The sequence below is a fragment of the Symphodus melops genome (assembly GCF_947650265.1).
Source record: "Symphodus melops genome assembly, chromosome: 2".
NCBI lineage: Eukaryota > Metazoa > Chordata > Actinopteri > Labriformes > Labridae > Symphodus > Symphodus melops.
In genome coordinates, this window is record NC_136692.1 from 30,655,605 (window position 1) to 30,670,957 (window position 15,353).

At 43.0% G+C, this 15,353-nt stretch overlaps 1 protein-coding gene and 1 long non-coding RNA gene across 2 annotated transcripts in view; one reads left to right on the forward strand and one right to left on the reverse strand.

Annotated features, from left to right (window-relative positions):
* Nucleotides 1-976: 976 nt before the first annotated feature.
* Nucleotides 977-15,353, forward strand: part of LOC306820606 — a 113,106-nt gene continuing 98,729 nt past the window's right edge. The window contains exons 1-2 of the long non-coding RNA XR_013778689.1: nt 977-1,210; nt 1,694-1,807. This is a non-coding gene — a long non-coding RNA (uncharacterized lncRNA). The remainder of the gene's footprint in view (nt 1,211-1,693; nt 1,808-15,353) is intronic.
* Nucleotides 12,364-13,359, reverse strand: LOC306820084 (trace amine-associated receptor 13c-like; the record flags this gene model as incomplete). Its single annotated transcript, XM_079337740.1, has 1 exon — nt 12,364-13,359. The coding sequence occupies one exon, from the start codon at nt 13,357-13,359 to the stop codon at nt 12,364-12,366; it is 996 nt and encodes a 331-aa protein (XP_079193866.1).

Consider the following 15,353-nt stretch of genomic DNA (forward strand, 5'->3'; position numbering starts at 1 on the left):
TAAGAAAATACTACTACAGAAGTAATAAACAATACAAGTGCCATTTTTTTTATTTGTTACCTTTCTTATCTTCACAAGCAGAGAAAAATTAAACAAGTCCATACCACAAACAATAACTTTGAATGTTTGTCATTTCATTTGTTCACTTCATTAGAATAATCTAGTCTATCTTGGGCTTCAACAAGGGCATTGACATCTGGCTGAAATGCTTCAGCTTTGTTTTCTGTAAAGGAGTACTGTGCAGCCCATGACTTGTTAAAAACATGGCATTCATTATCAGCCTTTCTTCTTTTGGCATGAGCTGACAACTTGCGGGTAAACTGGCGAGCATCACTTGTTGCTATTCACCTTCACTCACGTGGGCATTTTGCACATCCATACGACAGTAAAACAAATATACCGTGTTTCAAAATAAATTTTTGGACGCCATTCGGGTTGTCAGATATGAGAGCAGTTATCAGGTCAAAACAACAGGTGTTGCAGCGATGGAAGTGGGCAGTGGTTCAACTGCTTCAGATAGAAGTGATTGTACCCGAGCTAAAAAGCCTCTGCATGTTTCTAAAAAGCTCCAGCAGCAGAAATCAATCAATCTACCCGGGTTCACTTCTTCATGATTCATTTAAAGTAGAACACCAATACAAGTGAAAGTTAAAGTTTTCGATGACTTTCTATTAAAAAATAATCCCGCAAACTACGATTGTCAAAATATCTCAAACTTTGTTTATATTTGAAATCGAGAATATCTCGGTTTTGAATTTTGCTGCTACGGTGGCCCTGTAGTTCAACTGTGCAAATATTTTAAGATTGCGAAAACATTTCACTACATGCAACCGTATTTCATTAAACACAAAAACATGAAAAAACAAAACTGTAAATGTAAACCAGGTTTTTTTCTGCATTTACACATTTACAGATGTTCATTAAACATATCGAACATTTCCGAAGTTCCTTAAATGCACCACCAGCACGGAGTGGAAAAAAAACGTTGCAGCATTGGAGGACAGAAGTTTCTATATGATTTCTTCCGACTTTTCAGTTTAAATTAATGTGTAAAAAGGAAGCTGTTAGACCTAGAGATAAATAAAATTAGCTCATGACGTGTGTCTGAGAGTTAAAAAATATTTTAGTGGAGCTGACGGTGTCGTCAGTGTGAGAGAAGTTAGTCTGCAAAAACTCTTTCCTGTTTCTCTCCTTTGATGTGGATATCCTGGTGAGTTGTCTGATTAGCTGATTAGCATGCAAAACTTGTTGGTATAATGTGTCATTTGTATTTTATTTTAAAGTAATTTTGAAAGAACTAAAACCAGTCAGGATATTGGGTGTAAAGAAGGAAGTTAAAATGAACGGTAGTCGGCTGAAATAGTGAGCTACTAAGCAATGCACGTGTGGTAATGTTATTATTGCCTCGTGGCCTCGTGTCCATGCGCTAAGCTAGGTTTTTTGTGGCTTTTCTGTAGTGCACAATATTCCAACATTTTCTGTGTTAAAAGTTGAACATAGCTGGAGGAAAATGTGAATGGAAATAATTGAATGATTTATATATTTGTTACTTCTGAAATATTTGGGTGTAAATGAATAAAGTCATTTAAGTACATAGATGATTTTTAAAATGTTAAAAAAAAATAATTCAGCCAGTTTGAGTTGATTTTTGCTATTTATTTGTGAAGTAACTGCTCTGTACACTTGTGTGCAGGCTTGTTTTATTTGGGGGACGATTCAACCATGGACCAGGTTGTCGTGGCTGTTCGAGGGTGCTGTCGTCTCATCTGGATGCTGAACCGTGGATAATGCGGCGTTCTAAAGGGCGGTAGGATGCAGCCTCACTAAAAGGATTTATTTTATTTGCACTTTAATTTTTTCTGAAATCTGTCCTTCTTTTTTTTTTTTTTGTTTAGACCGTAAAGTCTGAAACCGTTAAAGGGAAGTGATTCAATTTGTTTATTTTATTTTCAAGGGTGTTTTACGGGTTGATCAAGCTGTAGTTTTTGTTTAAAGGTACACATTTAAGATGTGTGAACAGGAAAAAGAACTGAAACAGCAAATTCTCAAATATATTTATCTTTTCCTCATCATGGATGTGTCACGATCCGGGGTAGGAAACAGGGAGGAGGACCCAATTGCAGAAAATAAATTTTAACAAAAAGGTAAAAACAAAAACTTACTGAGAAAGAACTAAATCCAAAACGAAGAACATCCAAATCCAAAATTCAGGGCACTTGCACAGGAAACAACCGACAGCAAAAGACAATGACACGACAGGAAACTCAGGCAAACACAGAGACTAAATAGACAAGGGGTAATCAGACACAGGTGATACTAACGAGACAGGTGAGGAACATCAGGGTAATCACAAAGGCGGGAAACACAAGGAACAAAGAACACAAGACCAGAACACTGAGGACATCGGACGTTCAGGCATACAAGCCATAGTCCGTTCAGGTGGACGGCCTGGAGGTCGAACAAACACGGGGGAAAGCTCTGGGGGACGGCCAGGAGGCCGAACAGGAGAGAGTTCAGGTGGGTAGCCCGGAGGCCGAGCAGGAACGGGAGAGAGTTCAGGTGGCCAGCCCGGAAGCCGAGCAGGAACGGGAGAGAGTTCAGGTGGGCGGCCCGGAGACCGAGCAGAAACAAGAGAGAGCTCTGGGGGGCGGCCGGGAGGCCGAGCAAGCACGGGAGAGAGTTCAGGGGGACGGCCAGGAGGCCGAACAGACTCAGGGTTGAGTTCTGGGGGTTGGCCAGGTGGCTGAGCAGGCACGGGAGAGAGCTCTGGGGGACGACCAGGCACTGACTGGGCCGCCGAGGAAACGATGTTGGACATTGGCCGGACTGCCGAGGGAAGCTCAGGCGTCGGCCGGACCGCAGAGGAGACGTCGTCGGGCATTCGCCCGAATGCCGAGGGATCCTCAACTTGACGCCGACGGCGCTCAGCAGGCACGGGGACAGGAAGCCGACAACACTCTGCTGGAACAGGGACAGGTAGCAGACAGCGCTCTGCCGGAGCTGGTGGCCGACGGCGCTCTGCCGGCACGGGGACAGGAGGCAGACGGCGCTCTGCCGGAACGGGGACTGGAAGCAGACGGCGCTCTGCCGGAACGGGGACTGGAAGCAGACGGCGCTCCGCCGGAACGGGGACTGGAAGCAGACGGCGCTCCGCCGGAACGGGGACAGGAAGCAGACGGCGCTCCGCCGGAACGGGGACAGGAAGCAGACGGCGCTCTGCCGGAACGGGGACAGGAAGCAGAGGCTTAGCATCGGGCTGAGGCTCTGGGGAGCACAAGGGCAGAGTTACTTGGGGGCTGGGCAACCGGGAGCCACGGCGACCACCTCTCCTTTTGGGGCCACCACGAGTGCCAGTAAAAATGGCCAGGCGGGTGCCATCAAATGGAGACTGCTCCGAGTCACCATGAGGCCGAAGCCAGGACTGAATTTTAGGCTCTACTTTGGGCCGAGGCTCGGATTGAGGCCTTGTGGAGCACAAAGGTAGAGTCACTGCTGGGCTAGGCAAACGGGAGCCATGGCGGCCTCTCCTCCTTGGGCCTCCTCGGTTCCCAGTAAAAATGGCCAGGCGGGTGCCAGTCCATGGAGACTGCTCAGAAGAAGCAGTGCTCCGGGCCAAACAAAAAATATTTTGAAAGTAAAGTATTTTAGACACACCGTCCATAGAATCAAAATCTTCTGCTGGGTCCATTGTGGGTCGTGTCATTCTGTCACGATCCGGGGTAGGAAACAGGGAGGAGGACCCAATTGCAGAAAATAATAATTTATTTTAACAAAAAGGTAAAAACAAAAACTTACTGAGAAAAATCTAAATCCAAAACGAAGAACATCCAAATCCAAAATTCAGGGCACTTGCACAGGAAACAACCGACAGCAAAAGACAATGACACGACAGGAAACTCAGGCAAACACAGAGACTAAATAGACAAGGGGTAATCAGACACAGGTGATACTAACGAGACAGGTGAGGAACATCAGGGTAATCACAAAGGCGGGAAACACAAGGAACAAAGAACACAAGACCAGAACACTGAGGACAAGTACAAAGTAAAACCAGACACTGACACCACCACCAAAACCAGATCTACAAAATAAAACAGGAAACACTAAAGACTAGACTTAAAACACAAGACAGGAAATAAACTAACAGGCAACATAGGAGAACACAAGGATACAGGAAAACACACTAAGGACTAAAGTAAAACACACTAGGAACATGCATACACAGAACATGATGGAAATAATGAAAACTAAAACAGGATTAAATGCAGAACAAAACTAAACCATGACAGGATGGGACAAGGCCCCCATAGGAGTGAAGCTTTTATTTATAGAGCTCCCCCTGCTGACTGGCTACAGTATAGGTCATAAACCCAGCCTCCTCAATGATAGCAGACGGGATGTGGGTCAAACTGTAAATACTCGTTGCATGTTGACAGCCGCGGATCTTGCGTAGCTCTCTTAGTAAAAGTTACGTCGTGAAGTGAAGCCGAGACGCCACAGAGCTTCTCAGTTCAGTTTTTTCGTCTTTTTTGAGCTGGTAAAAGCTGTTTTTTCCCCAGTAAATTAATCTCACGGACCTGTGGACTCTAAGTGATCTTTGAAGTTTTTTCGGTAAGTAATAAAGTTTGATTTATGTCATTAGTTAAAGTGTTATCTAGCGAGCTAACATATTAGCAATTTAAGCTAGGTTACTTTTCAGGCATGATTTATCATTTTATTTTATTTTTTAACATGAGCAAACCTAATAACTGACATGCTATGTTTCTTGATATTGTTATATATCGTCTTTGTGAGTGGAATTGTATTTAAAACTGATAAATTGTAATTAAAATCAGCTCATAGATGCCGTTCATTGGCTGCACAGTTATGTTTCATAAAAGTAAGGTTTTAAAAAAAAGCGTCTTGGACAAAAACAAAGCTAAATACTATAAATCTGTCCTGTATAATTACTAATGTGTACATGATTACAGTCTGTGTGAAGAGTGTGTTATACAGAGATTAACATGTCACCATGCAGTCTGATATGTATAATAAGGTAGAATATTTCTCTAGATATCAGGATAAAACTAAAGTAAACTCTGATCTAATATAACTTCTGTCGGATTTAAGAGAATAACAGAAACGTGAACACAAACCTAAACAATCAGCGGTGGTGTGATATAATATTAACCGAGCATCATGCTGCTTAAACCTGCCAAATATTCAGCTTTGGCTTCCCCACACACATTACCAATTCAATAGTCACAAGTTGATCATTTTGTTCATTTAATGACGCTCATTGAGAAATTGTGTGATAACTTGACAAAACCTGACACAAAATATAAAAACAGGCTGCTGTTATGGTGGTTAGGAGGAGACAGACAGGCTCAATCAAAGAAGGCATAAAGATCACGTTTCTCCCAAAATCATATTTAATGTTTTTCTTATTTTGCTTCTATAATCATGAATGAAGATTTTATGTCTTATCATCGGTTTCCATCTTTTCACCAACATTTTATTATACATTAAACTAAGATTTATCTTTTTCTCGTGTTGTCTCTCTCTCTCTCCCAGCTCGTCCCAAAGCCCGCTGCTGTTGGATTGGAGGACCTGACCAATGCTTCTCTGAGCAGGGCGTTTGGTCTGATCATTCACAGCACTGGACAGCGGTCTGATGTGAAACAGTGGGCCGAGTGTCGCGCCTGAGCCACAGAGGACGCAGCTCGCACCTCCTGAGCAATGTTTGACAATTCATTCAAAAGATGAACTGAAAAAAAGAGAGGCTGTTTAATACAGAGGCTTTTCTTATAAGCAACATTTTCTTTTAGTTATATTTAGATTAATCTGCTATAACTTTAAAATACTGTACACTCATTTGCCTCTTTCAAACCTGTATAACCCACAAAAACCTTAAATACTACCTCCATCTAACTGAACAACCAAGTGAAAGAAAGTAACTTAAAATACCACACTATGTTTTTAAGCAAAATCTGTATTTGTTAAGGTAAGTTACAAGACTATTGTGACATTTCATGTGATTGAATAAAACGTAAATGTAATTGCCCTCTCAGTCGTGTCTGTATCATGCCACTCTACTCTCTTTATTTGCATGCTCTTTAACACTAACCTGCGTTAAATGTACTTTTAAAGCTATTTGTTTCCCAGCTGTGACTTCTATCATTGCCCTAGATATATTATCTAGTTATATTTTTTTGCAGCTTTAAACAGGAGAGAAAAGGTTCAAATCAATGAACCAGTGGTTCAGCAATAAAAGTGAGGAGGTTCCTGGTTTGAATCCCTGTCTGACAGGAGTCTCTTTGTGAGGAATTGCATGCTCTCCTCCTTCAACAGTCCAAAGGTGTTCACAGAGAGTAGAAAAAGTTAAGGGAGACCATCAGGTGAGATGGCAGGGGTACAGCATGAAAGATGTATGAAACATTCAGTATTGTTTTATAATTAACCTCATACATCTCAATGGGATACATAATGTGTTAGGCAAAACACTGATCACTACACTGACTTCTGGCATCTGTATCAGCCATCTTTCTTCTTCCTAAAATGAGGATAATAAAAAACAATTACAATAAGATGCACAACATCTCAGACAAGGAAAAGAACCAGAGAAAAGGTCCATACAGACAGAAACCTTAATGAAACAGATTAGTTTACCAACTCCACAGTAATGCACAGAAACACATTTACTCTCACACATTATTTACATAAATGTTCATGTAAATATACATAGAACTGAAGTAACTAGTGAGTGCAGATATGTTATATGATAGAAAGTAGTTTTAAAAGATGCACATAGTCCTAAAGTCATATTTTCACCAGCATGTTAGATCTGTACACAACTTATGTTGCTAACTTAGCTTAAAAATAGTTTAGTTGGTTTTTTGCCAAAAATGAAGGGTTTAATAACCCACAGAGTTACAGAAAACATGTTTAAATTCAATAATTAATTTAAAAACCGTGATTTTCTTAATTTTGAAATTAATGACGTTTAGATATTTGATTTGAAATAAATGGTGGTTTTGTTTTAACCTCTATGGTCGGTAGGTGAATTTCCCTCCGTAGAGATTCTTATGTTCTTGGCGTAGCTGGGCTGTGTAAGTCATCACGGCAGTATGCTAAATGGGCGGGGCGTGTTGCCAGGGCTCCTCCCGCCGAACTCTACTGCGCAGACTCTGGCGCCAAATGACGTAAGAATTTCAAGATGAAAGCCCCCATGAGGGCCGTAAAAAAGCTTCACGAACGTTGAGCGGAAACGGCTACAGTTCACACCCACTGTTCCTCATACATTTGTGTTGTGTGTGTTTGTGTGGACTGGAGGTCTTACTGCTATTTTAGACAGTCCCTCCAGGATTCCATGGACCTTTTTGGGGATTGTTGTGGCCTAAAGTGCCTGATTTCGCGGCAGCTTTTCCAAAAAATTGCAATGAATGTCGCAATGTTTTTTGCTGTTTTTTACAATTAAATTGCGGCAGGATGCGAAAATTGCAAAATAGTTGCGATTCTTTTTCATGTCATTTACTTTCTTGCACACACTTTGATGTGAATGATGGTACGAATTTCTGTGAATACGTTTGGTTACACTTTGTAGAGGTGACTTTACTGTTAGCAGACTACGTTCTATTCTGAGATGCTATGACCATATTTGAAGAGAAGAATGTCATTAGAGGTGTTCCAAAAGTACAATGTATGGCCTCAGTTGACAGTAGAATGAGGAATTGTTCTTCAAATAGAGGTTTGACATTGAAAGAGTAAAGGTGACGTGATTCTCCAGACCATGTATAGAAATATCCAAAGTGGGAAGGAATTTATGACTGTTGAACGGTATATAATGGCTCCACACTGAACATTAAATTGTCTATCTTTCAGCCTGCACAGAGTCTCAGTGTTGTCTGTTAGATTAGAACCACGGCCGTGATATGCTGCGTTAATATTATCCAGTCTTTTGATAGATTCAGTTTTAGGGACATTTATATTATTCAACCCATCAGTGAATGAGTGATATTTTAACATGAGCAGTACGATTTACTTTATGAAGCATATTCATCTACCTCACTCAGTCACTTTGGTGATGTATAGCTCGCCGTTTTCGCGACTCTGATTGGTGAAACTGCGGGGAAAATTATTTTGATTGTTCAAATTGGCAGAAAAGTTGCGGTGATTGGACAAAATTGCAAGGTCACCAGAAGTGGCGTGGATTGGTTGAATTTGCGTGAATTGTTGCGATCGCAACATTGTGACTTCCTGGAGGGACTGTTTAGAGTTGCTACTGTGGAAGTCGAAAGAACGAGACGAGAGAACGAGATTCCGGAGCCGGTGAGTTTATTCTCAGACTTCCATCAAAACAATAACAACATTCACCCGGAAGTGCTACCCCTTATATCCGCTTTCCTCTGGCCTATCTGCCAATCCCATCTGGTGATGAGCACCCCTAGTGGACTGCCACACAGGCCCCCCCCCCCAAAACACCAGATTTGGCATAAAGAAACCAAACTGCAAAGCAACAGGAGGAAACAGAAACAAACCACAAAAACACATAATCAAATCCTCCTAGGAGGGTTAACTGGACGCCCATAGCGGCTAACTTGCCCACTACCCTCGGGTAAACACGACACCTCCCGTCGGGGACGACCCCGCCGGCGGCGAGCCTGGCCCGGAATAGCGGGCAATTCAGCCTGTCTGTCCAATGAAGGAACAGTGTCCGCAACTGCTGCCCGCGGCCGGCCACGACGAGGAGGAAGCGCAGGCACCGTCACGCTGTCTGGGTCCTGATGGGCAGGCTTCACGCGATCAACCGCCACTCGCTCATGTCGACCACCAAAGTCAATGATGAAGTTTTTAAGACGTATCGTAAGGAGGCTGGAGTGGGGAGCGATGCGCGCCATGCCGGATAAACACAAATTTGGCCCCCTGGAGGTCCTTTGGCATGTGGGAGCGGGGCAGACAGTGATGCACAGGTACAGGAACCACTGACTTGGTAGCCCCCTGCGCAGCGGGCCACCAGGCCCCCAACGTCCCTTGAGCCAAGTTTGCAGGCAGGAAATCCCCCGGGACCCTCAGCGGCTGACCGTAAACTAGCTCTGCAGCCAAAGCCTAGAGGTCCTCCTTCGGGGCCGAGCGCAGGCCCAACATGACCCATGGCAGCTGGTCAACCCTAGACGCTTGTTTGAACATGTTGAGCGCCGCCGATCACGTCAGGGTCACCAGTCGAAAAGAAGTCGAAAGGACAAGAGAACGAGAACGAGATTCCGGAGCCGGTGTGTTTATTCTCAGACTTCCATCAAAACAATAACAACATTCACCCGGAAGCGCTACCCCTTATATCCGCTTTCCTCTGGCCTATCTGCCAATCCCATCTGGTGATGAGCACCCCTAGTGGACCGCCACACTACTACCAATCTCCTTAAAAGACTTAGTTAACTCAAAGATTGAGTAATTTGAAACTCTTGAACCTCTCTAACCTTCTGATCTTTTGACACTGACATCTAGAATATTTGATGCAAAATATTTTGAATTGATGATATACTGGAGGTTTAACTGTACCCCCTCGTTAGAGGACTGCAAAATGTATTTCACAAACATGGCTCTGGTCATATCAAAATCTCTCCCTTGCTTTCTGTGACTCTTTTAAGACACACTCACATATAAACATTTTATATGTTATAAATAAATACACAGGTAAAAACGTGTGTTGTGCAGTGTCCTTGTGTGTCCTGAAAGGTGCTAATCAACTAAATATTAAGTATTATCAATTTATATTGTTAACACATAAACATCCTCACTGACTCTCTCTCTCTCTCACTCACTCTCTCACACACACACGCTTTCTCACAGTCATGGTGCTAGCAGTGGTATTATGGTAAGAAATGAAGAATGTGTGCTTGCACATATGCCGTGCTATACACCAAACAATTTCTTCCAAAGAGGAAGAATCTTCTGGAAGAAATACATTCAAATGAACAATCACACTTCTTTCTTTACTAAAATATCAAATTGATTAATTTATACATTTATCAATATCTATCCATCCATCCATCGATTTTCCACCGTTTATCCGGGGCCTGGTCACGGGGGCAGCCCAGACTTCCCTCGCCCCAGAGACTTCCTCCAGCTCATCCGGTAGGACCCGGAGACATCCCCAGGCCAGCCCAGAGACATAGTCTCTTCAGCGTGTCCTAGGCCTACCCTGATGCCTCCTCCCATAGGGACATGTCTGGAACACCTCCCGAGGGAGTCATCCAGGGGGCATCTAGAACAGATGCCCAATTCACCTCAGCTGACTCCTCTTGATGTGGAGGAGTAGCGGCTCTACTCCGAGTTCCTAACTGGTGACCGAGCTCCTCACCCTATCTCTAGGGGTTCGCCCAACTACCCTAAGGAGGAAGCCTATTTCAGTCGCTGGTATCCGAATCTCGTTCTTTCGGTCGTGACCCAAAGCTCATGACCATTTTGTGAGGGTGGGAACAAAGCTCGACCAGTAAATCGAGAGCCTCGCCCTTTGGCTTAGCTCCTTCTTCACAACAACGGACCGATGCAACTGCATGACTGCAGTCTCACTAAATCTAGCCTCTAGACCTCCCGCAAAAGCTCAGGTTCCTTCCCCCCAGTGAGGTTTCGCTGAGGTGAAATTTTATTAAAAGTAATGCAGTTGTATTTGTTTTTGCTTTTATGTCAATAACATTTTTTTAACTCAGGTAAATAAATAATAAACATTTTGTTTGCATAAAAACTTCATGCCACCTCTGCGTAAGTCAGGGCCTGGGCTGGACCACCAGTCTAAAAGGTCTGGATTCGGCCCTGCTTGTTGAACTGACAGGCTTCTAATCATATGTCACTTTGTACATAAACAAGTGAATGACAGGGTCATGAGTCAACTTTTATCAGATAGAAGTCAGAAAACTTCTTAAGGATTACACTCTTTCCTCACCACGCCAATCCAGAGTGACTGACATGCTTATGCTGAGAAAATCACATCTGATTTAATTTTTAATATGGCTGGTGATTCAACCAGGTCGTAAATATATATGGGAACAAGATTTCAGGCCATTTAGTTGTCTGGCCTTTAGAACATATCTGACAACAATTCCATCCGAATCACTTCAGTTTATTTCTCAATCTTTCCTTGTCAATGTACAGTAATAAATAATATGGGAAAAATAAATATTATTTTATTTGAATTAACTTCACTGTTTTAAACAATATGTAGGTGTCCCCTCTGAGATTTATAGACATCTCTTAAGCCTGCAAGTTCCCTATTAGCAACATATTTAAAGTAAAACAAAAACCCAATTTGAAGTAATATTGTGGTTAAACACAGCATAAGTAAATGTGGTATTAATTTCTTGTATTTTTAAAATGACTAGAAAGACTTTGTTAGTGTAGACTGATAGACCCCACTCAGTCAGGTGTGTGTGTTGCATGTGATGTTTCAGGGTCCTTTATACGTACGTTTGTTTTGGATTTTATATGTTTTTATCTATATCTTTATTTTCTAATGATAGTTTTTATTGTATTATAATCATGTAAAGCATGCTGTGTTTAAATTTTATAACGTGTTATGAAAATAACTTATTTCAGAAACTTTTTGTGGCATTAGGTGGGTGTGCCGACTGATCGGCCTTTTCTGACGGCTGCAGCCAACAATTATTACATTTCATGGTATTCTTGATCCTTGTGTTGTTTAATCTTTATAAAAGTTTTATATTGATGATACAATTCGCCCAAAAAAATCAAGTTTCAGGTTACAAAAGAATCAGCTTTATTTATCGTGTCTTTAACTGGAACATTGAGTTTTCTGTAATGTGAGAGAAGAAACAGGGAACATTATCACATTCAGAACGGGGAAAACAACATTTACATTCACATTATTGCTTAACAAATTACTTTCAATTAGTCAATCAAGAAATTTCCTTTGAACAAAATGTTGCACCTCTTGACTTCACGCTGAATCCCTAATCTTTAAATCATCACACTGCTTAGAGAGAGAAGAGGGAAGAGGGAATAAAGAAAGGCACAAATGCACAGTGTGACATCAAACATATTGACAACAATCCAGAAATCACACATCCAAACATAAAGGACAGCTGCAGAGAGGAGTAAAAAAAGTCACTGAAACAAAGATACACTCTGCAGGGCTCCAATCTTCCTGAAACATATTTCACCTGGGTGACGTTCTGAGCAGAACCTGCTTTTCTGACACCGTGGTGGAAACATTTCTGGAGCTCTGCAGTGTGCCAGCCGTCTTTCTCTTTGTTTTAGTGACATCAAACACGTGACATAAAACATTCTGCATGTGCACTGATCACTTTGCATTGCTGACAGATGTTTGAGTTTTGTTATGCTCAGACTGAACAGGTCATATACATCATATCTTTAAAGTATATTAACCAGAGACGAGGACTGCTCCAGGATCTTTAGTGAGACGATGAACCTGATCGCTTTTCTAAACCACGGATAGAACAAAGCGTATATGAGAGGGTTTAAACAAGAGTTAATGTAGAGCAGCCAAGACGCAATGCTGACCCGCAACGATGCACTGTTTGCTGTTTCTTCTCCTGTAAGAGAGGAAATGTAATATGGACAGAAAGTGATCAAAAACACCAGTATGACTATGCCCAGAGTCCTGGCTGCCTTTCTCTCTGATTTCTTTGCAGTGATTCGACCCTTGCCCACTGCAGCATCTGTAATATGAGTCTGCATGGCACGAGCCTGAGACACTGCAACGATAAACACTCTCATGTACAGAACAATGATGACCATACAGGGGCCAATAAAGGTGAACACGAGGTCCACTGTTCCTGACACATAGTCAATCGCCACCACACACTCCCCAAAGCAAGAGTTATATTTGTCGGCCTGCTTCACATGTTCCTTGAAGATCAGCCCGTTGTAAAGGATTGAGCAGGCCCAGCACAGACACACACACAGCCCCACTCTGTTGCGAGTGATGTGGTTTGAATACTGCAGAGGATAACAAATAGCTACATAGCGATCGATTGATATGAGCACCATGTTCCCCACAGAGGCTGAGGTAAGAGTGAAGGCTATAATGTCAGAAAAAGTACACATGAGATCTCCCAGCAGCCAGCAGGTTTCTGTGACCCGTACCATTATCACCGGCATCACCAGCAGCCCAACAAGGAGGTCTGAGATAGCCAGGGAGAGCAGGAGCAGGTTGGTGGGGGTGTGAAGCTGTCTGAAGTGAGAGATGGAGATGATGACAAGCAGGTTAAGAACAACAGTGAGAACAACGATAGAGGACAGCAAAGCATACAGGAGGACGGCCTCAGAGCGAGGGCGCATAATACCCCTGCAAGACAAGTTGAGGAGCTGAGGGTAGCAGAGCTCGGCTCCCTGCTGGTCGTCCATGATCCAGCACTGAGGGGAGGTGGTGACCTGAAGCTGCTGAGCTCAGTCAGCTCTCTGAGTGCCAGAATGATCACAGCTCACTTTTCTCTGATGGAATCTCCCTCGTCATCCTCTTCATCCTGTCAGCTCTCGGCCAATGGGCAGCTGTAGTCGGTGTCGTCCTTTCTTCTGATCTCTCCTCCTCTTCCTCACCTCTCCCTTGATTATTCCCCCCTCCCTCCTACCGTCTATCTCCTTGTACATGATGCAACATTGAAGTCTAATGTGAAACTTTAACAGAAATCTTTTCTCTGACCTGTAAATCTTAAAGTGAACTGTAAAAGGTCCGAACTTTAACACAGTTTAATGTTATCGGACACTGGTTCGCCCTCCTACACTCTTCCCAGAGGCGCTGCTTATCAACTGTCAAGGCAGGCAGCAGCTTGGGGCCCCAGGCCAGTAGGACCCCCCAATAACTGATGAACTTTAAACCAAAGCATTGCCTTAAAAAATTTGCACATTTTGGCAAAGGAAGTAGGAAGCCTCCTTAATGAGGCCCCATCTGACAGCAGTCACTCTGAATGTCCTGTTAAATGTTGCATGCATTATTGCTGGAAAATAATTGTAGATGCTGGTTGAGAGAGGCCCTTAATGAATGTTTGCCTCGGGCCCCAACAGACCCATGAAGCGCCCTGCAGATATTCTGGGGTTCAGCCTTTGTTATGGCAGCCTTCACTGTCTGGAAGGCTCTTCCAGTAGTTATCTGTAATGCTACATCCTCAGAACAATTGACATTACTTTAGTTTGTGAACCTACCAGGACGATTTTAGCTGCAGCCTCCCTGACATTTTATTATTGCTCTGAGCTGATGGAAAAAAACCAATAACCCAGAGTCTAGAAACAATAACACAATCGTCCTGATGTCACATGAACGCATTGTTTCATATTTGACCTTTTCACCTGGGAACAAACTTCAGAATCCCAACATGGTTGATAAAGCTGCTTGCAGGCTCATTGAGAGAGGCGCTGCTTATCAACTGGCAAGGCAGGCAACTGCTTGGGGGCCCAGGCTATAAGGGCCCCAAATAACTGACAAACTTTAAACCAAAGCATCAACTCAACATAGTAATCTTTAATGATACATCCTCAGAAGTATTTTAATTACACTGCTCAAAAAAACAAAGGGAACACTCAAACAACATAATGTAATTCCAAGTCAATCACACTTCTGTGAAATCAAACTGTCCAGGAAGCAACACTGATTGACAATCAATTTCACATGCTGTTGTGCAAATGGAATAGACAACAGGTGGAAATTATAGGCAATTAGTAAGACACCCACAAGTAAGGAGTGGTTCTGCAGGTGGTGATCCCAGACCACTTCTCACTTCTGACGCTTTCTGGCTGATGTTTATGTCACTTTTGAATTCTCCCGGTGCTTTCACTCTCATGGCCAGTACATCAGGAGACGTGGAGGAGGCCGTAGGAGGGCAACAACCCAGCAGCAGGACCGCTACCTCCGCCTATGTGCAAGGAGGAACAGGTGGAGTGTAATGGGGAGGGGCTATGGAATAATATGTGAAGTGTACTGAAATTGACCAGAAAATTATTGATAAGTAGAGTGGGATGACCGGGTGAGAGCACACTGTTGACAAGGAGGAACCAAAAGATCGCGCGGCTTAATTGAAATTTATTAAAAGGATGATAATAAAAAAAAAAACAGGATAATAACAAAATACCCACAAATAAGAATGCTAAAGTCCATAAAAACATGTGGGCTAAGAATGCTTAAAAAAATGGCGCCGTCCCCTTCCTCCTCCAGGCAGTAAATCTTCTTCTGGTCACACGAACCGGGTCACCTGCAAATGCAAAGCATATACGCCAGCACGGGGATACGAGACTATTAAGGCCTTAGGCTACAGGGTGGAGTGTCGCTACAATACTTACACTCGAGGCAGAGTTTCCTCTGCCCCTGTGTGTGTTAGGTTTCACAACACTCCTTCACTCAGTCCCGA